Here is a 13,398-nt window from a genome sequence, read left to right on the forward strand (position 1 = left end):
TTACAGGAAAAACAAGATTTTGAACCTTACGTGACCTACACCCAAAGAGAGAATGTTATTTATTGCATGGCAACAAAATTTGTTGCCCTTGATGCTGCTGACTCTGCCCAGGTCACAGACCATGTCTGCAACGCTGTCCCATAGAAGTCAATGAACATCAGACGATTGTTTTCTATCAGCATTAATGCCATTAAGAGAACCTGACAAAAATATTTTATTTAGTGTTAATTCCGCTGTTCTCCTCAGCTCGGTGTCGTTGGTTTTTTGGTTTCTGTGTCTTTTTACTCCTGAGATATCGCCCCCTTCTTCACTGTATATAAATGGCAAAAAGACACCCACACATAAGAGTTTGAGACCACTCCCACTTGTATAAAAAAGACTAGATTTATATACAGGGAAAAGAGAGTCATATAACAGGAACAGGAACAGAGAGGTGCAGAAGGAATAACAACGATGGATTCAGGAGAAAAGAGACATTTACTCCACATTAAAAAAAAAAACATTTTTATGGCAAGTGACATTCCTTTTCGATAACTGATAAAGTTTGGTTTATAAGGACTGGAAGAATATTTTAGATGTTGCCATGAAAAGATATTTTGTCAGCCATAAGATTTCCATTTTTCAAGACTACAAACCTGTTTTTGTGAGACATGTTGCAAAATTTCCTGGTATCGTTTGGGGGCATGTACTTCTTCCCCTGCATGATGTTGACCAATCATAAGCAGGAGGAATCATGCAGGGGAGAAAATATCTTGAGCAGGGCTGAGTGTGCTTACACCTTCAGGTTTCCTCTCATGGCAGTCAGTGTGGGGGGAGGGGAAACAGGTGAGCTGACAGCCTTGTAGGAGTAGATGTGCCACTGCAGAGGTGTTTGTAAACACACTCAGCTGTGCTCTATACTACACAATATGTACAGAGATCAGGGCTGAGAGAAGGGCTGCTTATCCTTCCATGTCAAAACAGAAATAATATTCTCCTGACCTTCTTGGGGCATGTTCTCTTTTCCCCTGCATAACACCTTCTGCTTATAATTCGTCAACATCATGCAGGAGTAAAATTACACATCCCCAAAGACAATTCTGGGGAAAGGTCCTTGTGAAGAAACCAGATCATATCTTAATTACCCAGACAACTATGTTTAGCAAACCAAGAAGAATGGACTTTTTACCTGTATGTTGGCTTTTGAATGTAAGTGTTGATTTCTGGTTGGTCAAGAAAACAGACTTTTGTTTGTGTAAGCCTGGAATATTGACTTGTAAGCTGATATTTGATATAACATAGTGTGCTCTTATCCTTGATGAATAGTGAGGTCTACTTCTATACTAATTATACATTGTCTAGCCAAGATAGTTTGTTGCTTTTTAAAACAGAGGAGGAAATTCTATACAAATAGATTCCAAACAAGGCAACTTGGACATCACCATTCTTCATCTTATCTGTGAGGGTGGACTGAAAGACACTGGGTAAATCTAAAAATAGGTGTCATGCCTATGTATAAAGAGACTCAGACAGAGAGACGGGGAGAGAGACAGCCAGAGATTCTGCCAAGACATATTCATCCAAAGGATCAGAGACAAGACAGCTGTCAATGTGGGTTATTGCTGCTTAATAAACCAGCTTTAAGCAAAGGAAAAATAATCAGCCTTCCATGCAATCAAAACAAAGTAAACTGTTATTTGACAAAGTCTCGTAAGAAGCAGTCCTGATCACACAGGCTTGATAGCATCCAGTATACTGCTCAGGTCGGGATATAGCACACAGGAGACCTTCTTCCTCCACATACACACCATGTGTCAAACAACAGATGCAATCTTAACATGTTAAACACACCCAGAGTTGGGGTCTGTGGGCAGCCAGACCCACACATCTCTCAGGCTACCTGTAATACCTGACCCAGATGCACCAAACAATCCTCTTAGTGCTATGTGCACTAGAGCAATACTCCAGGATTACATCAATGATGACATCCACCTCTGTGACACATACCTTCCATCAACTATGTGTCCGGTAGCTGCCTTACAATGGGTATAAGTATTGTACAGGTTTTATTTTAATTTTTTTGAAAGGGTGAAAAAAACAGTAATTCTGTCATTACTTTCTTTTGGACTGCATTTAATGAGCGGTTTTGAATCAAATTAATATAGTTTCTTTTGTTTTTCTGCTCCTGGCAGCAAAATATTGCTTTTTGTTTAGTGACGTGTAGTTATTTTTGTCCCATTTTGAGATATATACAACGTAATTGCTTTTCATTCTATTTTAGGGAGCGTTTCTGATATTAAATTTTAGTTAAAGTGGTTTTCCGAGAACCCTATATTCAGGAGCTCACTATTCCCCTGCTTCCCGACTTCCTACTTTTCTGCTGGCGGTGCACTTCTGATGATTTACAGTTTGGGGCCACAGCATCTGAGCATGAGCTTTTGGCCCAAACTGTGCACTGAAGATGTCAGAATTCAGCCATCTGGCCAGTTTAAAGTACAACAATTGCTATATTCATAGCAAGCATTGTGCAAGAAATTGGCCACCTCAGCGATACTCTTGGCAACAAGCTGTAAAATTAAAAATGGAAAGGATTTTTAATAAGAGGTAAACTGCAAAGTTGATTGTTTTTACAAGCACGTTTCAGTTTGAGTTTGCTCATCTCTATGCATTACATCTCATCTGCCATGAAAACTTTTTGCATGCAAACTTTAATTATATATTTTAAATGAATTATTAATGCACTAGAAATCAATAGCAAGTCAGCACAATATTTTTTACAGATTTTTTTAAATAAAATTAATGTTAGTTGAAGACAGTGTGCCTATGTCCTTGCTCGTTACAAATTACTGTACAGAGTTTTTAACTTTCTTGTGCAATACTTTTTGTAAAGGGAAATGATTGTTTTTAAAGTTACAAAAGAAAATTCCCCCAATTCCTGACATTTAACAGTGACTATCTACATCATAATTTGTGCATGTAGCAAGAAATCTGTTATACTAGTCAAATTTTACACGCCACACCAACACAGAACCCTATTGCAGATGTTGTAAAAAAATTTAAGGAAAATGAAGAGGTAAAGTCAACAGACAGGCAGTGTAAAACAAAAATAAAAAAGATAACATGGCAAAGAATGTGGGAGTAGCAGCAGAAGCAACACCACCACCACTGGCACAGCACCGATCTTACGGGCATTAGTGCTACCAAATGCAGGACACAGTTGTTCTCCTTTGCCCCTGGCACGCTTATTGTGAGGAATTGGAGGACGTTATTGAATAATAGGGATAAAATAATAATAATAATAATAATAATGAGGGATAATTTTTGGACCTTTTTTAAAATTTAAAAATAATGAAAAGTCTGTCAGTGCACTGTGGGCGTGTGATTAACACTGGGTTAGCATCCATTACTGTTGTGATGTCAATTTGACAATACTAAGACTGTGTTTGTGCTAAAGAGCTTGAAAAAGATTGGATAGAGTCGTAGAAGCCCATGATTCACATGTATTTTAGGGGCAAATGGAGTCATTCCAGTATTTCAATATGCAGCAAATCAATTTGCTGCAAATAAAACTTTAAGGAAAAATGGCTTGAACCTTGTGAAATCAAATTTCAAAAGACTCGATCATCTCTCGTTAATAAACTTATGGATTATTATGAATGTGAGGATATTGTATATTTATGGGGGGGGGGGTAATGTTTAGGATTTTAATATTTAATTGCAAATGATTATTTAAAAAATGTTTCTAATTTGAAATTAATTTTAATTGTTAACATTTATTTTAACATTAGGTAAAAATTATGAATTAGGATTTCTACGTTCAAATGCAGCATAATAAAATTATATGATCCTACAAATTACTGTAATAATTTTATAATGTATTGTACATCAACAGAATATATGTAAAATGTTTATTGACAAAATGAAAGTTTGCTGAGGTCTAACCACCAGGCTAGAAGTTTAGAGGCCCATTAGGATTTAGCTCCATTCAAACTAAGGAGCCTCAGCCAAAATTTAATAAGCAATGCCATAGGATTATCCCTCCTCCACCAAATCTTATAGCAGGTGGGTAACATTCCCCTAAAAATCACCAAAGACTTGCCAATCAGATGCCAGATAGAGAAGTGTGATCCGTCACGGCACAGAATACGTCTCCTCAAGAGTCCAGTGGTGGCGGCTTTACACCACGCCATCCGGCGGCATTGTGCTGAGTGATTTATGGCTGCATCCAACTGCTTAGCCGGCGGGTCGTAGTGTTTGTGCCGATGTTAATGCCAAAGGTGTGGACTCTTCAGTTATGTTGTCAACAGGGCATTGGTTATTTTTCTGCCCTCTACTTCTCAACACTCAGCCATCTGCTCTCTAACGTTACGGGGTCTCCACTTCGTGGCTGAGTTGCTGCGGTTCCTTCCACTTCTCAATAATATCACTCACAGGTGATGGGGGAAAATTCAAGAGGAGGAAATATCGCGAGCGGACTTGCTTCACCAGTGGCTCCAATTACAGGACCTTTCTGGTATCAGTGAGCTCTGGTCCACCGGCCGTTCTGTCATGTTAGTAAAGGCGGACGGTGTGGCGAGGGACGAATGTTGTACTCCACGAGGCTGGTGGGCTGGATGTCATACACCGGGGACAGGGGACAGATGTTATATACCGGGGTTGAGTGGCCTTATGTTATACACTGGGGGCGAGGGGCTGGAGGTTATACATCTGGGTGCAATGAGGGCAGATGTTATACATGAAGAGGCAAAGGAACTGAAACTTGAATTTAGTGATTAAGACTTGTATCCAAAATACTTTTCTTTGTTTTGTGTAAATATAAATGAATTCTATACTTACAGTTAGATGTGACACAGTTAAGAGCAAAACCACAAAACCTGAACTCTGCGCTTACAAAGAAAAGAAGCGTGTGGGCAGAAAGCAGAGGCAGAACAAAAAAATGTTAAGCTTAATGCTTTACTACAATATTCCAAAACATTTGGAACAAAGGACGTCGTCCGACTCATGGTTTTTAGATCATTTACCGTAGATGTTTCTGTGCATAATGAAATACAATTATCAGAATTTCCAAAAAGTTTAAACTTCTATTGACAAATAAATGTAAAGACTCAATAGTTCCAGTGTTGACCTTATTTTTCACGACTTCTACAATCCGCCCTGCCAACTGGATTTCAGCATCTGGGCCATATCCTGACTGACATAAATCCATTTTTCCAAATCAGTTTTTGAAGTTCATCGCAATTTCTGTGTTTTTCTTTGTCCTCTCACTTTTTGACGTTTGACCAAAGGTTCTGAATAGGATTAAGATATGAGGAATTTCCTGTCATGGAGTTAAAATGTCAAGATTTTGTTCATCGGGCCACTTAATTATCAATTTGTCTTGTGACATAGTCACCATCATGCTTGGAAAATAATTGTTAATTATCATCTATAGATGAAATCTACGGGTAGATTAGATTTTCTCCACAGGTGTTCGGCGCACCTGGAGCACCGCTGTAGGAAACGTGTTTACAGCGTGTGCCACGGTTGTCGCCGTCTGTGCCGAGTTGTTCTATGTATAGGAGGTGCAATTTCATCTAGGGCACTTTGCAGGGTTTCATTGTAATGCTACAGAGCAGAATCAGGACATGAGATGGAGGAGATAGGGGCAATTATGACTGCAAGTTCTACATAAGTCTTTGGGTGTTAATGGCCTGGATAGTTCTATAAGTGTGGAAAGTGGCGGTGACCTGAGTGGGATGGCAGTTCTTGATAGAGAATAAAAGAAGGTTGTGGTCAGAGAGCGGGAGAGGGGAGTTTGTGAAATCATCCACTGAGCAAAGCCTGGAGAAGACCAAGTCGAGGGAGTTTCCGTCTTCATGCTTTGGAGAGTTAGTATGCTGCGAGAGGCCGAAAGAGGAGGTTAGAGATAAAAGGTGAGAAGCAGATAGGGAGAGGGGAGAAGCAATGGGGATGTTGAAATCACCCATGATGAGGGTGGGGATGACACAGGAGAGAAAGTGTGGAAGTCAGGTGGCAAAGTGATCCAGGAACTGATGGGAGGGGCAGGGAGGACGATACACCACCGCCACTCGCAGGGAGAAGAAAGGTACATTTGGGAGATAGGAGCAGATCAATGCCTCCACCTGCTCTGTTGTCCGATCTTGGGGTATGAGAGAAGTGTAGTCCACCATGTGAGATAGCAGCAGCAGCGGTGGTATCTGACTGCTGGATCCAGGTTTCAGTAAGAGCTAGAAGGTTAAGAGAATCAGAAAGGAAGAAGTCATGGATGAAGGAGAGTTTATTACAAACTGAGCGAGAATTCCAAAGGGCACAATTGAAAGAGGCATAAGGCATGCATGGGATATTAATAAGGTTAGAGGGGTTTCTGAGTGTAGCAGTTGGGAGGTTTGACTTGCTATAAAATGGGGGCTGGGGTTGGGAGAGATGTCTCGGGTGACTAGGAGAAGGAGGATAGAAAGAGTGAGCAGATGGTTAAGTGATTTGTGAGAGCGTCTCTTGTGTTGGATGGTGGGACTGAATGGATCTGCGCTGTTAACCAATGTGAACAAAGCGCGAGTGCTGTACATAGGAGGGGAGAAAACAGAGGGGCTGATATGAATAGAGTGTAAAGAGTTAATGCAAGGGCGGTGAATGTAAGTGAATGCAGCAGCCAGGATATATATGAGACAAATGCATATAGTGAGTATTTTTTGTGTTCCAAAAGTACAGGGAATCTACTATATACAGTGGGGCAAAAAAGTATTTAGTCAGTCAGCAATAGTGCAAGTTCCACCACTTAAAAAGATGAGAGGCGTCTGTAATTTACATCATAGGTAGACCTCAACTATGGGAGACAAACTGAGAAAAAAAAATCCAGAAAATCACATTGTCTGTTTTTTTAACAATTTATTTGCATATTATGGTGGAAAATAAGTATTTGGCCAGAAACAAAATTTCATCTCAATACTTTGTAATATATCCTTTGTTGGCAATGACAGAGGTCAAACGTTTTCTGTAAGTCTTCACAAGGTTGCCACACACTGTTGTTGGTATGTTGGCCCATTCCTCCATGCAGATCTCCTCTAGAGCAGTGATGTTTTTGGCTTTTCGCTTGGCAACACGGACTTTCAACTCCCTCCAAAGGTTTTCTATAGGGTTGAGATCTGGAGACTGGCTAGGCCACTCCAGGACCTTGAAATGCTTCTTACGAAGCCACTCCTTCGTTGCCCTGGCGGTGTGCTTTGGATCATTGTCATGTTGAAAGACCCAGCCACGTTTCATCTTCAATGCCCTTGCTGATGGAAGGAGGTTTGCACTCAAAATCTCACGATACTTGGTCCCATTCATTCTTTCATGTACCCGGATCAGTCGTCCTGGCCCCTTTGCAGAGAAACAGCCCCAAAGCATGATGTTTCCACCAACATGCTTTACAGTAGGTATGGTGTTTGATGGATGCAACTCAGTATTCTTTTTCCTCCAAACACGACAAGTTGTGTTTCTACCAAACAGTTCCAGTTTGGTTTCATCAGACCATAGGACATTCTCCCAAAACTCCTCTGGATCATCCAAATGCTCTCTAGCAAACTTCAGACGGGCCCGGACATGTACTGGCTTAAGCAGTGGGACACGTCTGGCACTGCAGGATCTGAGTCCATGGTGGCGTAGTGTGTTACTTATGGTAGGCCTTGTTACATTGGTCCCAGCTCTCTGCAGTTCATTCACTAGGTCCCCCCGCGTGGTTCTGGGATTTTTGCTCACCGTTCTTGTGATCATTCTGACCCCACGGGGTGGGATTTTGCGTGGAGCCCCAGATCGAGGGAGATTATCAGTGGTCTTGTATGTCTTCCATTTTCTAATTATTGCTCCCACTGTTGATTTCTTCACTCCAAGCTGGTTGGCTATTGCAGATTCAGTCTTCCCAGCCTGGTGCAGGGCTACAATTTTGTTTCTGGTGTCCTTTGACAGCTCTTTGGTCTTCACCATAGTGGAGTTTGGAGTCAGACTGTTTGAGGGTGTGCACAGGTGTCTTTTTATACTGATAACAAGTTTAAACAGGTGCCATTACTACAGGTAATGAGTGGAGGAAAGAGGAGACTCTTAAAGAAGAAGTTACAGGTCTGTGAGAGCCAGAAATCTTGATTGTTTGTTTCTGACCAAATACTTATTTTCCACCATAATATGCAAATAAATTGTTAAAAAAACAGACAATGTGATTTTCTGGATTTTTTTTTCTCAGTTTGTCTCCCATAGTTGAGGTCTACCTATGATGTAAATTACAGACGCCTCTCATCTTTTTAAGTGGTGGAACTTGCACTATTGCTGACTGAATAAATACTTTTTTGCCCCACTGTAACTGTCCTAGGGTCACTTCCGTCTTTCTGTCTTTCTGTCTGTCTGTCTGTCTGTCACAGATATTCATTGGTCGCGGCCTCTGTCTGTCATGGAAATCCAAGTTGCTGATTGGTCGTGGCAAAACAGCCACGACCAATCAGCGACGGGCACAGTCCGGCGGCAAAATGGCCGCTCCTTACCCCCCGCAGTCAGTGCCCGCTCCGTACTCCCCTCCAGTCAGCGCTCACACAGGGTTAATGGCAGCGCTAATGGACCGCATTATGCTGCGGTGTAATGCACTCCATTAACGCTGTTATTAACCCTGTGTGACCAACTTTTTACTATTGATGCTGCCTATGCAGCATCAATAGTAAAAAGATCTAATGTTAAAAATAATTAAAAAAAAATAAAAAATCGTTATATACTCACCGTCGGTCAGCTCCTCGGATCCAGAACAGGCCTTTCCCGCTCCTCGCAACTCTCCGGTGACCGCTCCATGCATTGCGATCTCGTGAGATGATGACTTAGCGGTCTCGCGAGACTGCTACGTCATCATCTCGCGAGACCGCAATGCACTCTTCAGACCGGAGCGCGCGAGGAGTGTCGGTAACCGCTTCGATCAGGGGGCCAACAGAAGGTGAGTATATAACTATTTTTTATTTTAATTCTTTTTTTTAACAGGAATATGGTGCCCACATTGCTATATACTACGTGGGCTGTGCAATATACTACATGGGCTGTGCAATATACTATGTGGCTGTGCAATATACTACGTAGGCTGTGCAATATACTACGTGGGCTGTGCAATATACTACGTGGGCTGGGCAATATACTGCATGGGCTGTGCAACATACTACGTGGGCTGTGCAATATACTATGTGGGCTGGGCAATATACTACGTGGGCTGTGCAATATACTACGTGGGCTGGGCAATATACTACATGGGCTGTGCAATATACTACGTTGCTGTGCTATACACTACGTGGGCTATGTTATACACTATGTGGCCTGTGTTATATACTGCGTGCGTGGGCTGTTATATACTACCCGGCTGTGTTATATGCTATGTGGGCTGTTATACACTCCGTGGGCTGTGCTATATACTATGTGGCTGTGCTATATACTCCGTGGGCTGTGCTATATACTACATGGCTGTGCAATATACTCTGTGGGCTGTTATATACTACGTGGCTGTGCTATATACTCCATGGGCTGTGCTATATACTCCGAGGGCTGTGCTATATACTATGTGGCTGTGCAATATACTACATGGCTGTGCAATATACTACGTGGCTGTGCAATATACTACGTGGGCTGTTATATACTACGTGGCTGTGCTATATACTATGTGGCTGTGCTATATACTACGTGGCCGGCTGCGAACAATCAGCGACAGACGCAGTCCGGCCGCAAATTGGCGCAGGATTTGAACCACGCTTCACTAATTGGTCACGCCCGGCCGGCTGAATCCTGTGTATTCATTGCATTATTCTGAAAGCTTCATAAATAAACTACATACATATTCTAGAATACCTGATGCATTAGAATCGGGTCACCATCTAGTAGATTTATATAATTGTCTTACCTGTCTCCTGTCCTGTCTAACTGCCATGTTGTAACTGCCAGCACTTTGATGAAATGTATAAATATATAAATATATTGTGTGGGCTGTGCTATATACTAAGTGGCTGTGTTATATACTACGTGGGCTGTGTTATACACTACTTGGGCTGTGCTATATACTACGTGGGCTGTGTTATATACTGCGTGGGCTGTGTTATATACTGCGTGAGCTGTGCTATATACTACTGCTATATACTACGTGGGCTGTGCTATATACTATATGGGCTGTTCTATGTACTGCGTGGGCTGTTCTATATACTACGTGGCTCTGCAATATACTACGTGGCTGTGCTATATACTACGTGGCTGTGTTATATACTACGTAGCTGTGCTATATACTATGTGCCTGTGCTATATACTACATGGCCGGGCTATATACTACGTGGCTGCTATATACTACGTGGCGGTGCTATATACTACCTGGCTGTGTTATGTACTATGTAGCTGTGCTATATACTACGTGCCTGTGCTATATACTACGTGGCTGTGCTATATACTATGTGGGCTGTGAGACTCTTTCGCCCGGGCCCTCAAAAGCCTGCAGCTGGCCTTGGCTTCACTGATTGGTCACGGCCATCCGCGAACAATCAGCGAGAGGCGCAGTCCAGCCGTGAATTGGCATGAGATTTGAACCACGCTTCGCTAATTGGTCGCTCCCGGCCGGCCGAATCCTGTGCATTCATTGCATTATTCTGAAATCTTCATAAATAAACTACATACATATTCTAGAATACCCGATGCGTTAGAATCGGGCCACCATCTAGTAGATTTATATAATTGTCTTACCTGTCTCCTGTCCTGTCTAACTGCCATGTTGTAACTGCCAGTACTTTGATGAAATGTATAAATATATAAATATATTTATACAGTATTATTAAAGGCTAAGTAATTTTAAGACTAGGAAAAGACTAATGACGCACATCTTAAAACTTGTACCTTTAACCACAAAGTATCACCTATTTCTGCTTCTATTACACGAGTACTGTACAATCTAGACTGTGCCGTATACTGCGCAGTGCATGCAATACATGGTACTACACATAAATAGTCATGCACAGAGATCAATTGAGGAAAAAGTGTTTGTCAAGTACAAAATGTTTTAATGGCACTTTTTCTGCTTTCATGAACAGTTTTAAAAAAAGATTCAGAGAAAAAGGAATTGCTGACAAAAGTCAACTTTTTGGGAAGAACAGCAAAATAATGAAATTCAATCTCACGATTTGATGTTTCCACAATTTTGTATGACATTGACTGCATCCTATTATTATTGAATCAGACATTTTTTTTGTTATCTTACCATTTTGTGGAATATAACAAATATAACAATTGGCATAATGCAAATATATATACCGTACTAATAGCTACCCTGTCTCCCAGCAGTCACCCACATCCTTCACACACTGCAGAGGTCACATACTGACAAAGAGCTTTCCTGTGTTGGCACGTGACTGGGGCATGCAGGGGTAAAGAACCGGGACTGGAGCAGATAAAGGAGGGAATGAGACAATGACGGCAATAACATATATTTCTAATATAGTTTTAAAGTGATTGTATCACCAGAAGATGACCTACTGTGTAAATCAGGTTTTTGTATTAAATACATATATACAGTACAATAGCACAATGGTGGATCCTGTGTTATCTACTGTATATTTACACTGTCTATAACCTTATACATAGACGAGATTGTGGCCTGATTCTAATGCATCGGGTATTCTAGAATATGCATGTCCCCGTAGTATATGGACAATGATGATTCCAGAATTCGCGGCAGACTGTGCCCGTCGCTGATTGGTCGAAGCAACTTTATGACATCATCGTCGCCATGCTGTGCCCGTCGCTGATTGGTCGAGGCCTGGCGGCCTCGACCAATCAGAGACGCGGGATTTCCAGGACAGACAGACAGACAGAAAAACCCTTAGACAATTATATATATAGATGATAACAAAGTTCACCAATCATAATATATCATGTCACAGCTCACCACCTCCCCTTCCTGTATAATGACTGATAACACCTCTATATACAGTAGATAACACAGGATCCACCATTCACAATAGATGATGTCACAGCTCACCTCCTCCTCCTGTACAATGACTGATAACATCTCTATATACAGTAGATAACACAGGATCCACCATTCACATTAGGTGATGTCACAGCTCGCCTCCTTCTCCTGTACAATGACTGATAACACCTCTATATACAGTAGGTAACACAGGATCCACCATTCACATTAGGTGATGTCACAGCTCACCTCCTCCTCCTGTACAATAACTGATATCACCTCTATGTACAGTAGATAACACAGGATCCACCATTCACAATAGGTGATGTCACAGCTTACCTCCTCCTCCTGTACAATGACTGATACCTCTATGTACAGTAGGTAACACAGGATCCACCATTCACAATAGGTGATGCCACAGCTCACCTCCTCCTCCTGTACAATGACTGATAACACCTCTATGTACAGTACATAACACAGGATCCACCATTCAAAATAGATGATGTCACAGCTCACCTCCTCCTCCTGTACAATGACTGATAACACCTCTATATAGAGTAGATAACACAGGATCCACCATTCACAATAGATGATGTCACAGCTCACCTCCTCGTCCTGCATATTGACTGATAATACCTCTATATACAGTAGATAACACAGGATCCACCATTCACAATAGGTGATGTCACAGCTCACCTCCTCCTGTACAATGACTGATAACACCTCTATATACAGTAGATAACACAGGATCCACCATTCACAATAGGTGATGTCACAGCTCACCTCCTCCTCCTGTACAATGACTGCCAACACCTCTATGTACAGTAGATAACACAGGGTCCACCATTCACAATAGGTGATGTCACAGCTCACCTCCTCCTCCTGTACAATGACTGATAACACATCTATATACAGTAGATAACACAGGATCCACCATTCACAATAGGTGATGTCACAGCTCACCTCCTCCTCCTGTACAATGACTGATAACACCTCTATATACAGTAGATAACACAGGATCCACCACTCATACTAGGTGATGTCACAGCTCACCTCTTCCTGTAGAATGACTGATAACACCTCTATATACAGGAGATAACACAGGATCCACCATTCACAATAGATGATGTCACAGCTCACCTCCTCCTCCTGTACAATGACTGATAACACCTCTATATACAGTAGATAACACAGGATCCACCATTCACAATAGGTGATGTCACAGCTCACCTCCTCCTCCTGTACAATGACTGATAACACCTCTATATACAGTAGATAACACAGGATCCACCATTCACAATAGGGGATGTCACAGCTCACCTCCTCCTCCTGTACAATGACTGATAACACCTCTATATACAGTAGATAACACAGGATCCACCATTCACAATAGGGGATGTCACAGCTCACCTCCTCCTCCTGTATAATCACTGATAAAACCTCTATATACAGGAGACAACACAGGATCCACCATTCAC

The 13,398-nt window shown here is 41.7% G+C and overlaps 1 protein-coding gene across 1 annotated transcript in view; it reads left to right on the top strand.

The window, feature by feature from the left end:
* LOC138672548 (cell surface glycoprotein CD200 receptor 1-A-like) overlaps window positions 1–5,090 on the top strand; it is a 78,945-nt gene extending 73,855 nt beyond the window's left edge. Inside the window, exon 6 of the mRNA XM_069760632.1 lies at window positions 7–5,090. Coding sequence (XP_069616733.1) covers window positions 7–144 — 138 coding nt within the window. The 3' untranslated portion in view covers window positions 145–5,090. The remainder of the gene's footprint in view (window positions 1–6) is intronic.
* Window positions 5,091–13,398: the final 8,308 nt, after the last annotated feature.

Source organism: Ranitomeya imitator, chromosome 3 (genome assembly GCF_032444005.1).
Source record: "Ranitomeya imitator isolate aRanImi1 chromosome 3, aRanImi1.pri, whole genome shotgun sequence".
Classification (NCBI taxonomy): Eukaryota; Metazoa; Chordata; class Amphibia; order Anura; family Dendrobatidae; genus Ranitomeya; species Ranitomeya imitator.